Raw genomic sequence first — 16776 nt, 5'->3', positions numbered from 1 at the left:
ACCCAATAGTCACTGTATATTCTCCAAAATCTGTCATCTTTCAGTTCATTAAATATGTTGACACTGATTTAAGAAAAGAAAAAGGTATATTATGGCTGAGGGACTGTGACACCAGTATATCTACATACAAAGCATACCAAGGAATATGTAATGATTCAGCATGTTGTGTATTCCCGTGAACAGGGACGTGCAGACCTTTGCGGCCACCCGTCCCTCTGCTGTGCTGCTGGAGCAGCTGGCCGTGTGTGTGGCCAAAGCAGAGCCTGTTCTCCTGGTGGGAGAGACGGGGACTGGAAAGACTTCCACTGTCCAACACCTGGCCAGAGTCACAGGTGAGCCCAGGAGCCCGGCTCAGCTCCCGTCCACAGGCTGAAGGGTCCATAAATACCTTCACTTGGTCTGACAGCATTCCTGATTCAAGTCTTCCTTATTGTTTGTTGAATCCAGGACACAGGCTGCGGGTTGTGAACATGAACCAGCAGAGTGACACTGCCGACCTGCTCGGAGGGTGAGTGACACGCACACTGCACATTAATAACATTACCGTAATATTTCCCATCACACACACATTCCATGTCTTGGTGATATCAAGTACCATCTGTCATTGTGATGGATAGAAAGTGTTTGTTCAGAGCGCCTGCAGACTAGCTGAAAGGTTACAGAGCAACGCTTAGCAACATTCAAACAAAGGGTTAAAACAATGAGCAGATTGACAGACAGTCAAGAGAATTAGGAAAAACAGCTGCTGAATAAAGGAGCGATGCCCTGATTACAGAGTAAAGGATCACACACTACAAAGAAAAGGACAGCAGGAGAGCAAAGAGCATTAAACTGTATCTCTTATAAATATGCATACAAGTCACTCAGTTTTACACTATTCTCCTAATTAAAATTCATTTAACACTTTTATTAGGTTTTGAGAATACAAACAATTATTGGGTGAGAAAGGCTCAATGAAATCTCCACAGTGTACTTAAAGCACAGAGCAGGTCCAGGGCACACCTCCTGTGTCCAAACATACTCCAGCATTCATTTTCCAAATGACAGAAAAGGGTTTCTGTCTAATGCAGGTACAAGCCAGTAGACCACCACCAGATCCTGCTCCCTCTGCGGGAGGCCTTCGAGGACCTGTTCTCCCAGACTTACTCGAGAAAGCAGAATCTGACCTTCCTGGGTCATGTGCAGACCTGCTTCAGGGGGAAGCGCTGGCAAGATCTGCTCAAACTCATGGACCACGTGTGCAAGTCTGCGCTCACGAAGGAGCTGCAGGAGAAATCAAACGGTGTGCACGGCAATACACAATGATAACAGTTAGTAAACTGGCTACTGTAGCACAATGAAAGACTCATTTCTTGTGTGTGTGCGTGTGCGTGCAGCTGCCTTGCTGCAGGAGCAGTGGGAGGCGTTGGCTGCCAGGCTGAACCAGACCCAGCAGCAGATCCGAGCCTGTGAGGCAGCCATGGTCTTCGCCTTTGTGGAGGTAAAGAGCGTATTACATTTCTTGTATCGGGGCACTCTAGTAGCCCTCTCTCTCCCCTGGTGTCCTGTCACTCTCTGTACTGTCAACTGTCAAATAACGGCAAAATGCCCCAAAGGTGAATGGCCCTCTTTGTATTGGTGTGTAGGGAACATTAGCTCGGGCAGTGAAGAAGGGCCAGTGGATCCTGCTGGATGAGATCAATCTGGCGACAGCAGAGACCCTTGAGTGTTTGAGTGGACTGCTGGAGGGCAGCGCCGGATCTCTGGTGCTGCTGGACCGTGGAGACACCGGTGAGGACTGCTGCTACTACATAGGGTTGGGCTTTCATAGCGTTTTATTGAAAGATTGATCGAATGTTTATTAGCCGAGGCCGCTGGAATCGGATCAAATCCATATCTGAATCCCTCATTGAATACATTTAGATTCAGCTTTCAACATTTTGTTACCAGTTAAAAAAAAACTTAAAATTGTGGCCAGGATAGCTCAGTCGCAGAAGGTCCAGGGTTCGAGTCCGACCTGGGACGATTTCCTGCATGTCTTCCCCCTCTCTCTCCCCCTTTCATTGCTTTCCTATCGTTAAAGGCGGAAATGCCTAAAAAGTAATAATAAAAAAAAAACTTAAATTCATAGATCTTGAATACTTTCTCTTTACTTTATGTTGGTAGAAACACTTTTTGTAGTTGCAGTCTATAAATGTTCACAACAACCTGTAGATCAGACCCAAAGATGAGATGCTGGTTCAGTATGAGTCAGTTAGTGTTGGAACAGAGTGATGTTTTTTACCCAATGATCTTTGGAACAGCACAGATGTCTGCTGTCAGACCACATTAACCATTAGCTGCTCACTTCCAGCCTTAATGTTAATCAGCTACAGCTCATATGATCTGTTGCCGCCAACATTTGTCATCTAACCTAGAAACGGTCAGCGGCGGTTTAAAATGACAAGCTTTATACACTGTTAATAAGAAAGAGCCTCAGAGTTTAGGTTTTTATTACACCAGAAACTGACAGACACTCCATTTCCCAAACACACATTAAAGAGAGTTTAGCCACACTGAGGCACCCCAAAGATAAAGATTAAAAAAAGTCTGCGGTGTATAAACTGTAGAATACTACTTTTCCACATTAGAGCCTGTAACCCCGGAGTTGCGTGGATGCGCTGCGTTCCGGCTGTGCTGTTGTTTTGTTCTGTTGTCTGCCGTTGTCCCACCACAACGGGAGCGTCTTCAGAAGCAGAGCATTGTGCCTGACAAATTTAGTTGTTTTGGTCATTTTTGTTAAATAGTTTCTTCCATTTAGTCCAGTTATCAAAGATTTGAGGCTTAAAATAGTGTAGTGATGATAGAAACCATCCGAAGTCTGCACAGGGAGTTTATTTAGAAAAGTGACCGGATGTTGTAGCCGTTCCACTTCCTGCCCAGCCCGGCCTGTTGATCGCCCCGCGGCTCCGTCAGAAATAGATGTGGCGCATATTCTCAGCGGAGCGGAGAGCTACTTCTGGAAAGCTTCTACGACGCGCTGCGTTACGGCTGGCGGAACCACAAGCATTGTCTTGAGTGGTCGGAACGCAGCACACAGCGCACACAGCACTAAATAAATCACTGATCAATCAGTCTATCAATCATCAACTAGTTCTGCTACACATCTGAGTTTGCTGACTCACCTGACCAAACACTTGCTTCACATGTGACATTCCCTTGTCATGTGAATCAAATATATTTAGCCATTTTGCATAGTTTTTTCTATATTCCTGGGATTGTTGCTAATGTAGTTGTTTCTGATCCCAGAGCCTCTGCTCCGCCACCCAGACTTCCGTCTCTTTGCCTGCATGAACCCAGCTACTGATGTGGGCAAGAGAAACCTGCCGCTGGGCCTCAGGAACAGGTTTACTGAGCTGTATGTGGAGGAGCTGGAGAATGAGGGGGACCTGCAGATTCTGGTTTCAGACTACCTCAGGTTCCTGAAGCCCCCCAGGAGTGTTTTCAGCGGCATCATCAGGTCAGCCTTTACACAACATTACAGCTGGTGCAGTTAACATGGCTCCAACAGGTCCTTTTTAAAGGTTGTGAAGAATCTCGCAGAATAAAATCAGAAAGTTTTTGAAATTAGACATGAGAGTGCTTGGATTTATATATTTTGTGCAACAATAGAAATGTAAATTCTTTGATATTTTTAGGGATCACCCCCTCAAGAAAACATGAATCACACAAACAATTTGACACAATTTTGGAGTATTATTATTACCGTATCTGCGCCTAAACCGTTAGAAAAGCTAGAGCAGATCATAAATAAGTTGCACTCTAAAAGCTTAAAGACAAAACTAAAGAAGACCGCAGTAGACAACTACAATCATTAGATCTAAGAAAAGTGATTTAGTTTTAAAGTTACATTAATTTTACATTCAATTGCCTTAAGTGGTGTCCAAAACTGCACCCTAGGCCTTCTAATGCTAGAGAAACCCTGTAGCGTGACTGCTCACTCTACACTCCCGTTTGTTGCCGTTTTCAGAATCCTGCAGAAGGCTCAAGCTAATTCACTCCTTAATTGTGTTTGTGTGTAGTTTTTACCTGTCTGTACGAAAGGAGGCCACCTCCCATCTGGTGGATGGGACGGGCCACAGACCCCACTACAGTCTGCGTACTCTGTGCAGGGCTCTGAAGTATGTGGCAGCAAACCCCTGTAACAGTGTGCAGCGCTCACTCTACGAGGTAGGAGCCTCAACAGAAATATCTCAATAATCCCTCTCTCTCTCTCTCTCTCTCTCTCAGTTGTACAATGATCTCTGTAAAGTGTCCGTTCTCTGAAATTCAAAGGAAAACCATTTGCTCATGTCCTGCTGGTGATACTGAGACATGCCAGCGGTTTGGGGTGTATGAAGGAGGTTTAGATCACCTGGATGTAGTTGACCTTGTTCCTGTCTCCTGGTTGCAGGGTTTCTGCCTGAGCTTCCTCACTCAGCTGGATAGAAGTTCCCACCCTCTGGTCCAGAAACTGGTGTGTCAGCACATCCTGATGGGGAACACTAAGTGTCTCAAACAAGTAAGACGTTCTGACACCTAGTTCCTGTCTTTTCAAATGTTTATGCTAAGTGTTTGATGGGGTTAACAATTAGTGAATATGGATGTTAGGAGATTGGCATGGTTTTATTTCAGTTAGCCTAATAGCTGGTTTGATTTGCATTGAGAGATGATTTAATGGAAAGTACCCCCCCCCCCAAGTTCATAAAAGTGTTTAATGTCACCCTTTATGTACAAAAGGGTATTTTTGAACAGAGGAAAAAAGCTTTTTGTAATGTGTCCTGCAGCCCATCCCGGCGCCTTCAGATCGCTGCTGCGTGGATGTGGAGGGCTACTGGGTGTCCCAGGGGGAGATGGAACCAGCTCTGGACTCCAGTTACATCCTCACCGCCTCAGTCAAACTCAACCTCCGCGACCTCGCCAGAGTGGTATCTGCAGGGTAGGAAAACTGTTGCCCAGCCTGACTCCCTGCCCAGGATTTGCCCTAAATCAATGGGTTCATCTATAAATGTCCAGTTGTTCATTTTGTCAGAGCTAATTCTGGCCCTTTAGGAAAGAATGCATCAGGACAGAAAATGTGGTTGGACTGAATTCCCCTGCAGTCGGTGATCTGCCTCTGTGTGGCATGTGTTAAGGACAGCCGACCTCCTGAACTCCTAACTAATATTTGTAGAGTTTAAGAGCATTAATGAGGTCCAACACTGCTGTGGGGGTCAGGTCTGGCTCTCAGTCAGCGCTCCAGCTCATCCCAAAGGTGTGGGATGGGGTGATGTCATGTTGACATACAAAAAAAAAAAAAGTGTATAGTGTGCGCAAGTTTACATTGTGGTATACAAAATGAAGACCATCAATTTGAGGTTTTGGATTGCCATTAATTTCTTAAAGCTGTATTAATTGAGTTTGAGTGTTTAGGGCCGATCCAAAATACATCTATAGTCCCATCCTGTAGTGTGTTGCTCAGCAGAGGGGTGTGAAAAAACATTAGAAAAACATTCTGTAATGACTGCAAACGGTATTCTCTTCGTTTAAAGCTGCAGTAAATGATTGCGTTAATAAAATAAAGTAATGACTTGTTTAATCATGAGGGGTGGGAATCACCAGAGGCCTTATGATACAATATCATCACGATACTTATGTCACGATACGATATTATTGCGATTTTAAACATATTGCAATATTCTGCAATATATTGCAATTCATTAACTTTTTTCCAACTTCAAATTTTTCCTGGTTTCAAATGATGTCTCCAAAAGGAAACTTTGTCAACATCTGTTTTATCTAAAAAGATACATTTCTCTGTTTTTTCATCTCACTTCAATTATATTGCTGCAAAATCAGATTGTCAAGCAGACAGACTGACCAACACATATATAATAAAGATCGATACTTGACGTCTTGCTACAGAAAATATTGCGATACTATGCTGTATCAATTTTTTTTTTCCCACTCCTATTAATCATATGTAATCATCTTGTCACAATGTTAGCATACCCATCGCCTGTCATGTATGAAGATGTTCTGGCTTTATTTGTGGCTGCTGTATGACTCAGCGGCCCCGCCTCACCAGTCAATAGCCCCCCCATCACTCTCTGTCTAAATGTTTGGGCCTGGCAGGACTCACCCGGTGCTGATCCAGGGAGAGACGTCTGTAGGGAAGACCAGCCTGATCCGCTGGCTGGCTGCAGCCACGGGCAACCAGTGTGTGAGAATCAACAACCACGAGCACACCGACATCCAGGAGTACATAGGCTGCTACTCATCAGACGCCCGGGGCAAGCTGGTGTTCAAAGAGGGTACGGATACTCATGTTGACCTGTTGAAAAAGACCCAGGTTCACATTTATTTGTACATTATCTGAAATGAGATTTAACACAAAAGCAGTATCAACCAGAATATTTCAGTTTAAGGAGGAAAATATTGGGCGACTGGGTAGCTCAGCTGGTAGAGCGGAAAATATTGTTACGGACGTCAAAGAAAGTAGTCAAATCCAAAGAACAAAAAGTGCAACTAGCTGTATTTAAAAACTATGGCATATTTTGCAGAACAATGACATGTGAAGCTTAAAAAAATGGATTCTGATATAATGTACACATAGGACTAAATCTGAGCAGTAAACTGTAAGATTGCAACATTTAGAGTCAGAAATCAGCCTTTTGAGCCCTCCCCCCCCCCGACTAACGCCACTCACTGTGTGCTGCAGGTGTTCTGATAGACGCCATGAGGAAAGGCTACTGGATCATCCTGGACGAGCTGAACCTTGCCCCCACCGACGTCCTGGAGGCTCTCAACAGGCTGCTGGACGACAACAGGGAGCTCTTTGTGGCCGAGACACAGGAAGTCATCAAGGCGCACCCCAGGTTCCTGCTGTTTGCTACCCAGAATCCCCCTGGTCTCTACGGCGGTAGAAAGGTATAGCATTCATTCAGTCTGAGAGATTTATGGATGGCGTGGTCACAGTGAGGTTCAGATTGAGATAGCTTGATAACCACTGGTTAGATGGAATTTGATACAGATATTCATGGTCCCCACAGTCTTAGTGACTCATCTAGGCCCTTGCCCCTACCACTTAGCCCTACCACTCTGTTTTGCATGTTCACGTGTAGGGGTAGTGGTAAGATATCGTTGTAATCCTGGACCATCAAAACATAGGTAGACATCACATATCACATATTCTGTGTTATCATGTGTGGTTCAGGAGATACAATGCAAAATATATTATTTGGTCAGAGCCCCCATCTCTGGGTGGGGCTGATAAACTTACTCCACTTGTACCTGTCCAACACAACCTAGAAACCGTTTGAGTAATCTTTCCTGACTGATCTCCAGGTGCTGTCCAGGGCTTTCAGGAACCGCTTTGTGGAGCTGCACTTTGATGAGCTGCCCAGTGGAGAGCTGGAGACCATCCTCCACCAGAGGTGCAGCCTGCCTCCGTCCTACTGCACCCGGCTGGTCAAAGTCATGCAAGAGCTTCAGGTAACTGGACACTTGTGTATGTCGTTGCTGTTACCTACCTGTTCTGGGCAATCCTAACTTGATGTGTGACATGTGTTTTCAGTCATTACGCAGGGGTTCTTCTGTGTTTGCGGGGAAACATGGCTTCATCACCCTCCGAGATCTGTTCCGTTGGGCAGATCGCTACAGGCTGGAGGAGCAGACCGACGCCTCTCAGGACTGGCTGCAGCATTTGGCTGACGATGGTGAGGCTCGTCACACTGTCTGTTGAGTCCCCAACCGACACGGTGTTCCGTTGAAACCTGAGATAAAGTTGTTGTGGTCTTCACCAGGGTACATGCTGCTGGCAGGACGTGTGAGGAAGCCCGAGGAAGAGGCCACCATCTTGTCCATTCTGGAGAAGCACTTCAAGAGGAAGGTGAACCCTGAAAGCCTGTTCTCTCAGAAACAGGTCACAGGCCAGTTCAGTAAGTGGAACACTAGCACACGCCGATCCAGGGCCACCTCACGCTGTCGCACTGTACTTGAAGTTTGGTTGAATAATGCAGGATGTTTTAACTGTTGTCGTTTTTGAATCCAAAGTGGCTTCACTGAGTCTTTCATCAAAATCTGTTATTGTTTTAATCGAGGCAGAAGTTTAGATCATCTCAAAGAGTCAACCTGGTATTCAGATACAAACGTAGAGAGATAGCTGGGAGCACATTGAATGGCACTCACAAAATATACAGTACATCGTAGAATCCACATTCCTTTTCTTTAGAACAGCATGTTGATGTCTGTCTGTGCCTTACACGGTTTACAGTCACTCTCCTGCTCTATACTTTGACATCAGACTATGTAACTTATGAAAGAAGAAATTACACAGTCTTCCTCCTACAAATATAATGTTAATTATTAATTGTGTAACACTCTGTGCCTTTGTGGCCACTGTTCAGCAAAAGTCTTGCTTCAAGGGATTACTCCCTCAAGAGATTTTTGATTTAAATTAGATCAGATTAGATAGACTTTATTGATCTGAAATTGGGAAATGTCAGCGCTATAGCAGCAAAATATCAGACACACAGCACACATACAGAATATACAAGAAATAATAAATAGGATAGAATACAAGAACAAATATTCAAAAAAATAAAGATAAAAAATACAAAGGATAGAATGGACAAACATATATACAAGTGGCGAATAAGAATGTCCAACTACTTAATCGTATTTATAGTAAAACCTGTGTAGGGTGTATATTGGGATGTATATAAGTCTTGATGAAGTGTAAAAACGTTGTATTGCCTGTGCCAGGAATGATTTCTTGTAGCGGTCCGTGTGACACCGAAGCTGTCGCAGCCTCTTAGAGAAGGTGCTCTGCTGGAGGGCCAGTGTGTGGAGTGGGGGGGAGGGAGGGTTATCCATGATAGATAACAGTTTGTTCAGTGACCTCCTCTCCACCACAGCTTCAAATGTCTCCCGTTTGCAACCAATATATTTGTATATTGTATATTTGTATTTATATTGTATTTATCACATCTGAGTGGAAGGTTGCCTATTAAACTCCATATTCCTTAAGGTTGCTTCTGAGCTCCTTTAAGTGTTTATGGAAAGGTGAAGAGAAAGTGGACATAAGTAAACTATGAGGAGAGAAAGAGGCCATGAACTCATGTTGGCTTGGTGCTGTGATTGGCAGGTCCCTTCATTGACAGCATCGCCGGGGTCCCAGAGGAGTTTCGCCATGTGGTGTGGACTCACAGCATGAGAAGACTGGCTGTGCTGGTAGGACGGGCGCTGCGATTTGGGGAGTCTGTCCTGCTTGTAGGAGACACTGGGTAAGATTCACATGAGCAAGGCCCAAATCATTCTGTCTTTAGTAAGGGTAAAGTAAATGTAAATGATCACTTAGTCATGGAAGCAACTTGAAATATCCAGCAACTCCTGGACAGATTCAGATAAGATGTTGTACATGAGTAGATTCCACACAATGAGTTCTTAGAACTTTGTTTGTGTCTGTCTGATGCTCCTTACAGAGTGTGAAGATGTGTATGAGTGTCAGGGGATTTAAATCATGCTAAGCTCTTCTCCTGTTCCCTCACCAGATGTGGAAAGACTACAATCTGCCAGCTGTTTGCTGCTCTGGCTGCACAGAAGTTTTTCTCAGTCAACTGTCACCTACACATGGAGACGTCTGACTTCCTGGGAGGTCTGCGGCCCGTCAGACACACACATCAGGTACTGACCAGGAAATGTAAAAACTACAAAGGGAAACCCTAAGGTTCATTTGAAATGGCAGAAGTGAGCAAGATACGTAACAAACTACTACCACTTACATTTCTGTCTCACCAGACGCTTAGAGAAACAAGATTCGTATGCATGTATGTATGTATTGCAAAAATTTATCTATCTGGTTCAGGTTGTAGTGAGGTGAGCACCTCCTCTTAATAATACTCAACGGTATCTTTCACCCCTTCAGAGGTTCCATAGAGTGGAGATGTTGATGCAGTTTAATTGCAGGGAAAAATAATACAAGAAACAACATTGTTACATTTAAATGGAGCTATTAAGAAGACACAAAGGAAAGACGATTCTGTGACATCAGCTGACCCTGTCCTTACTGTGTGTGTGTGTGTGTGTGTGTGTGTGTGTGTGTGTGTGTGTGTGTGTGTGTGTGTGTGTGTGTGTGTGTGTGTGTGTGTGTGTGTGTGTGTGTGTAGACTGATGGAGAGGACAGCAGGCTGTTTCAGTGGCATGACGGTCCCTTGGTGCTGGCCATGAAGGAGGGAGGAGTGTTTCTCCTGGATGAGATCTCCCTGGCAGACGACTCAGTGCTGGAGAGACTCAACAGGTAGACACTCACACAGGCACATGCAGACAGCAGCACAAAGGTTTTCCCTGGGTTTGGGAGCACTTGGGTGCAAATTACATCATTTGCAATTTGGTTATTAGCATAAACTGGTTGTCGGTTGCAGCGAAGGAGAGATCACTAAAGCAAAGCTTGGGGGTGCAGCTTGTCATTAACTTGAGAATATCTGGTCCACCTTAAAGCCAGCCCTATGAGCCTATGCTGAGGTTGTTGTGTCCCTTGACTAAACCGCTTGCAGCAAGACACAGGAACTTGGCTCAGGTCTGAGGAGTAGTAGCTTTTATACAGTGACAGATAAGCTGAACACAGACTGCACTGCGACGTTCACAGCTATAGTGTACTGCTAACTTTATACTCACCAACACATACACCACCCTCCTCTCTCTCTCTCTCTCTCTCTCTCTCTCTCTCTCTCTCTCTCTCTCTCTCTCTCTCTCTCTCTCTTCACACTCACGCTCAGTCCGTAGGGATTTGCCTTGGGAACCAGAGGGTCGCAGGTCCCTGTAAGGACCAAGTATGGACTGTGGACTGGTAGCTGGAGAGGTGCCAGTCCACAGTACAGTGATACAGTGATACATAATTAATTTAATTTATATGGTGGCTAGAGTTAGGGTTAGGCAGTCTTCCCAAGGGAAGAATAATATTTTCAAGAGTTAGCCAGTCCTTGGATCTGCTCCAATCAACGTTAGTTTTAAATTAGAGAAGCGATGAACAACTTTCAGCACCTTTATGTGTACAACATGTGCGGCAGGAAGAATAAAACGCATTTTGTCTTATCAGCATTTAGAATAAGTGACAACAACAAGATCTGCAGAGATGTCTGAAGAGTGTTAAAGGCAGAGAGGATTCTAGACTTGGCTTGAGTTGAAGAAGTAGTCCTTGCTATGGGCTGACCCTTGACATGCTTTTTTTGCACCTTGTGAGGACAGTAAGACGAATATGCAACGGAGTGCACTTTTACGACACTTGTGACCAATAGTGCCGCAAAGTGTACTTCAGGTACACTTGGTATAACATGATGTATGACATTTTCCATGTTGTCGACACTAAGAAGAGCCCTTGACCGTGTGTGGTGTTTCCTGTCAGTGTTCTGGAGACGGAGAAGTCCCTGGTGCTGGCAGAGAAGGGCAGTGGGGACAACGACGACGTGGAACTGATCCGGGCAGCTGCAGCTTTCCGGCTGGTTGCCACCATGAATCCTGGAGGAGACTTTGGCAAGAAGGAGGTAGATGAAAAACCAAACTGTGTTGTCAGTGGATCTCAGGATGAAGTCCTACTTGATGACTTTTTTTTTTATGCATTTTTCTGTAATTGATTCCACTGAGGTTGAAGGTAGGATGTTTGTCCCAATGATTGACCATGCTTTTTCAAATGTCAGAATGTGCTTTCAGACTAACCAACCACACCTGTATGTAGGCGTGGTGTCTGACTTTGTGCTTGTGTGCTTTGGGACAGCTGTCTCCGGCCCTGAGGAACCGCTTCACAGAGATCTGGTGTCCTCAGAGCAACAGCCGCGCTGACCTGGTCCAGATCATCCAACACAACCTGCGCTCGGGCCTGTCGCTCGATGGTAAACCAGCATCTGGTGCTGAAACACCTTTCAGTTACAGTCACTCAGTTACACTTCACAAACATATAATACAATCAATATTTAAATAGTTTGGTCGCTGAACAGATTGGCTAAGCCATTTTGAGACACTTTGACTTCCGGTAACCATTATTATGTAATTGTTGCATCATAGTTATTTATGTTTTAGAGTCTAAATTATTTCCGTTAAAATAATGGTAGATCATCAACATATGACTCAACATTTTTCCTCAAATATTATTTTTTAAAGGTCCCATGGCATTCACTTTATTAGGTTTTTTAACATTATTATGAGTTCCCCCAGCCTGCCTATGGTCCCCCAATGGCTAGAAATGGTGACAGGTGTAAACCGAGCCCTGGGTATCCTGCTCTAGCCTCGTGAGACCGTCCTGATCTGGCGAGCTCCAGTTTTCCACTCGCAGATCAGTCTGGCATCTTGAGATAGAGAAAATTTGGAGCCGTTAGCCAAACGACCGGGCCAATCAGTGTTGGTTTTGAGGTGGGTTAGGTGGTGATAGACAGATGGTTTATCTAATGAGCTAACCAGTATTTTCAGACAGCGGTCCGGGAACCTGAAATGGTGTCTTTTATTCCTAAATTCTCGTTACACAAACGGCAAATATCCTTTACCGACATGTTGCTTGCATGCTGAGCTAACGAGCTATGCTTTGCCTGCAGCAGCAGGGGCGGGCTTGTGGTTGTATTTTCATACGCTTCGTGGATCTGATTGGTTGATTTGGCCCGTCTGTCACCAACATAGGTGATAGACAGATGGTTCATCCAATCAGCTAACCACGATTTTGGCCCCTTTCCAAAAGTTCTCCAACGGAAAGTTCCCAGATGGATATGCCGAGCAAATGCGAAGCGATCTATCTGGCGGAGTCAGGTTAATCCTGCTCTGCCTTTTGAGAAAATGAAAGCTCAGATGGACCCATCAGGAATCTTGCTCCTTATGAGGTCATAAGGAGCAAGGTTACCTCCCCTTTCTCTGCTGTGCCCGCCCAGAAAATTTGGCCCACCCATGAGAGAGACATCATGGCTTTCAAACGAGCAAAGTGGCAGTTGGTCAAGGCCACACTCCCCCCTCCTCAATAGCTACAGACACAGAAATGGTACATCCTAAGGAAAGTTCATTGTGGGACTGGCTCTAGTGGCTGTAATTCTGCACCAAGGCTGAATTTTGGGAAAGAGACTTCAGATACAGTATTAGGGGACCACTAAGGTCTATATAAAAGAGACTTCAGATACAGTATTAGGGGACCACTAAGGTCTATATAAAAGAGACTTCAGATACAGTATTAGGGGACCACTAAGGTCTATATAAAAGAGACTTCAGATACAGTATTAGGGGACCACTGAGGTCTATATAAAATAGACTTCAGATACAGTATTAGGGGACCACTAAGGCCTATATAAAAGACTTCAGATACAGTATTAGGGGACCACTAAGACCTATATAAAAGCATCCAAAGAACACCATGTCATGGGACCTTTAAGCTAGTTGATAATTAAATCTGTTGTTCACCAGTCAGAGTCAACCGTTAAAGCTCTAGTACTAATGCAGTGAGTCCAAGTTGGTCTTCATGGCTGTTGCAGTCAGGCCTGTTGATCTGTTCTTTTTCTAATTTCTAGATTGTAGCCACACTAGGAGCACTGCTCAGGGGAAGGGTTAGGACAGCCAGTCTAGGTTGACATCGTTTGCTCTGTGACTACTCACAGACCTGGCAGCACAATGGATTAGATGACTAGGAGTAATGTGAAAGGAGTAGTCACTTCACTGTCTTTGTCACTCTCATTTTTTCAGGGAGCTGTTTTCAACAAGACAGCTCAGATAGGAGCGCCTTGGTAGCCAAATGGTTACAGGACAGGAGTTTGATTCTCCTCGCTGTTTCCAGCTCTGGTAAAGTCACTGTGCTCTACCTGCTCAGCAGCAGACAGACACAGTTAGAGACTGCAGCTCGTGAACATAGAGGATCCTTTAGCAGTTAAAGAGACAGATATTTATAATTTTTTTTCCAAATGAATGCTTACATTTCTCTGTGTCTGCTGGATGTGTGACTAGGCAACTGTTTGCTAACAGCTCCTGTTTGCTTACCGTGTTTCCAGAGGCCTGTACTACGAAGCAAGATCAACATGTCCTGGATTTATTTCCAATTCCCGGCTTCACCTAACCTAACAACCGCGGTCCAGCATAAGCTGTGTCACAACGCTGGTTATCAACTAGTTCAATCAACCCAGGGTTTCCCAATCTAGCGACATGGCTGTTCACATAAAAGAGGCGGGGTTTGCACAGCATGACCAATCACAGACATCTACCAGAGCCGCATATTTATATAAGAAGAGCTATACTATAATTCTACATAAATATGAAGAACACAGACACGGATTTGCAGGCAAAACACAATATAGTCGCTGCTTCCTAAAACAGGAGGAAAGTTGGCAAAAAATAGGCGACGCTTGTAGATGTGTAAATCACAACGCTTATCAATATCACTTCCCCATCAGTCAGACACAAGATCTGACCATAATTACACTTGTGATTTCCATAAACTGTTGTTGCGTTAGCCTATTATTTCAGTTGCAACCCTGGTTGTGGAAGCAATCGTGAGAGCAAATAAAACATATAAAAACATAATTCAAACCGCTGTGCGCGTTGGCAACTCAAGAAGCCGAGAAATGGCCAATATGTAATTCCCTCCCATTAAAATCTATATATTTCATAAATATACCCATCAGGGGATGTTAACCTGGTTGTCGGTCTCTAAATGTCTTAACTTTTATGAGCGCATCCCTCTCTCTCTCTCTCTCTCTCTCTCTCTCTCTCTCTCCTCCTCCCTCCCTCTCTCTCTCTCTCTCTCTCTCTCTCTCTCTCTCTCTCTCTCTCTCTCTCTCTCTCTCTCTCTGTGCTCACCGAGCTCCAGCAGATCTCCAGTTGATCGCTGATCTCCAACTTAACCTGCTCCCGACCAGGTTAGGCATCCAGCATAAGTTACCACGGCAATTGAACCCGGTAACAAGTGAGCCACCTTCGTGATACAGAAAACCCTGGGTTGAACCTGAAGTTACCTCGGTTACCCCAAATCTTGCTTCGTAGTACAGGCCTCTGCTTGTTTCACTGCCCCGAAGTGGAGACAAAGTGGTTGAGTTGATTGAACTTATAGCACAACAGCAAGGCATAAGATCTTAGTGATGCGCAACAACCAAGTTAGCACTGCCATGAAGTTCAAAGTCATTGCTGTCTCCGAGGAACATAATGGATCAGCTTGCCAGGGCAAACCAAACACCAATGATGTGTACAGGGCCTTGGTGTTGGCTACGCTGCAGACCTCATTGTTGTTGCTGTATGCACGTACAGTTACCTAATGTGGAAAGTGTTCCTGATGTGGCAGGCGGCGACATCGCCGAGCTGATGCTGGACTTCATCGAGTGGCTGACCCAGCAGGACTTTGGCTGCCGCTGCATCCTCAGCGTCAGAGACGTCCTGTCGTGGGTATACTTCCTCAACACAGTGTGCGAGCGGGACGAGGACGGGTTCATGACCATGGGAGCCTTGGACGATGAAGAAGAGGCAGAGTGGGACCTCAGACTGGACACAGTTACCGCCTTCATCCATGCTGCATGTCTGGTCTATGTAGACGGCATCGGCTCCGGTGAGCTGACAGCTGATGTTTAGTTCCACTGAGAGTCTGTCTCCCAAAGGTGGTGTTTAAGAAATGTGATTGGGGTTCCCTTTTCCTGCAGGAACCACAGTGTCGTCTGCAGACAGCGCCCTCCTGGCCCGCAGGCTGTGCCTGGGCTACCTGCAGCAGCGGCTGAGCAAGATGACCAAGCTGGATCAGGAGATGCTGGATGCCCTCAGAGTGTATGACAGCGGACTGCCGCGGGAACCCCAGTGGGGCGAAGACTTCTTCGGCATTGATCCCTTCTACATTGCTTTAGGTACGGACCTTACTGATTCCTACTTACTGAAATGTTTTATATCAACACATTCCTTGCATAGAGCTGCATCTACTGGCTAACTGTATGCCCCACCTACATCTGCCTGTAAAAGGTTTTCACCATTTCACAAGTGTTTTTATTTTTTTATTTTTTTTACTCACGGAGACAAAATTGTTGTTCTTTGGGATCTGATCAGTTACAGATTCTTACATACATCTTATTCTACATCATTGTACTTTTACCTTTTTCCCATTATCTCAGGATCACATTGTTCAAATGTCCCCCAAATATCAACACAATTGTTATGCAGATCCACTACATCCTCAAGTATAGTCCTAACAAATTATATACCTTTCCTTTCAGTTTAGTGGATAGGTTGACATTTTTTTAAGTCTGTCTTAAAGCAATTGTCTTGTGCCCACATGTACATTGGAACAATCTTGCTGTAATCATTCCTCCTGTTCATAATGGCTGTCAAAAGATTCCGTCCTAATGTGATTTCAATGTAAGAGATGGGGGACAAAGTCCACAAAAAGACCAAAGACACATTCCAAAGTTTATCTGACTTCACTTGATTTGTGTAACTCAGACTGTTAAAGCCTCACATTAACTTCAGATACACTTTGGAATAAATGTTTGCACAGAACAAGGACTGTGGATTTGTCCCCTGTCAATTTTTCAATGTTTTATTTTAGTACAGCAGTAAATGGACTGTTCTTATATGGACGGTTCTTATAGTAAATCAGAATAATACCTGTTTCATGTTCTCTGCTGTCCATTTTCCTTTTTCAAACGACGACAGGAACAAGTGAGAAGATTAATATCATCCTCATGTCTTTGTATTGTTGTTCATACTTGTGGAATGCTTTGCTTTTTTTCAGCCCCATATCCCTCCCCGGTCATTACAAAGTTTAGTTTATTATAGGATCCTCATCCTCATCCCCTCTTCCTGGGG

At 44.7% G+C, this 16776-nt stretch overlaps 1 protein-coding gene across 2 annotated transcripts in view; it reads left to right on the top strand.

The window, feature by feature from the left end:
* The window catches only part of mdn1 (midasin AAA ATPase 1), a 77509-nt gene that overhangs the window by 20340 nt on the left and 40393 nt on the right, over window positions 1–16776 (top strand). For both annotated transcript variants that reach the window (XM_028604754.1, XM_028604753.1), the window contains exons 14-34: window positions 184–332; window positions 448–508; window positions 1071–1282; window positions 1377–1480; window positions 1626–1770; window positions 3268–3478; window positions 4041–4188; window positions 4412–4519; window positions 4785–4936; window positions 6112–6290; window positions 6698–6906; window positions 7324–7470; window positions 7553–7694; window positions 7782–7916; window positions 9125–9263; window positions 9531–9663; window positions 10146–10276; window positions 11381–11519; window positions 11750–11864; window positions 15272–15532; window positions 15624–15821. In XM_028604754.1, the coding sequence (XP_028460555.1) occupies window positions 184–332; window positions 448–508; window positions 1071–1282; window positions 1377–1480; window positions 1626–1770; window positions 3268–3478; window positions 4041–4188; window positions 4412–4519; window positions 4785–4936; window positions 6112–6290; window positions 6698–6906; window positions 7324–7470; window positions 7553–7694; window positions 7782–7916; window positions 9125–9263; window positions 9531–9663; window positions 10146–10276; window positions 11381–11519; window positions 11750–11864; window positions 15272–15532; window positions 15624–15821 (3218 nt within the window). The remainder of the gene's footprint in view (window positions 1–183; window positions 333–447; window positions 509–1070; window positions 1283–1376; window positions 1481–1625; window positions 1771–3267; window positions 3479–4040; window positions 4189–4411; window positions 4520–4784; window positions 4937–6111; window positions 6291–6697; window positions 6907–7323; window positions 7471–7552; window positions 7695–7781; window positions 7917–9124; window positions 9264–9530; window positions 9664–10145; window positions 10277–11380; window positions 11520–11749; window positions 11865–15271; window positions 15533–15623; window positions 15822–16776) is intronic.

This window comes from Perca flavescens, chromosome 18 (genome assembly GCF_004354835.1).
Source record: "Perca flavescens isolate YP-PL-M2 chromosome 18, PFLA_1.0, whole genome shotgun sequence".
NCBI classification, from domain to species: Eukaryota; Metazoa; Chordata; class Actinopteri; order Perciformes; family Percidae; genus Perca; species Perca flavescens.
This window is presented reverse-complemented; position numbering and strand designations above follow the sequence as displayed.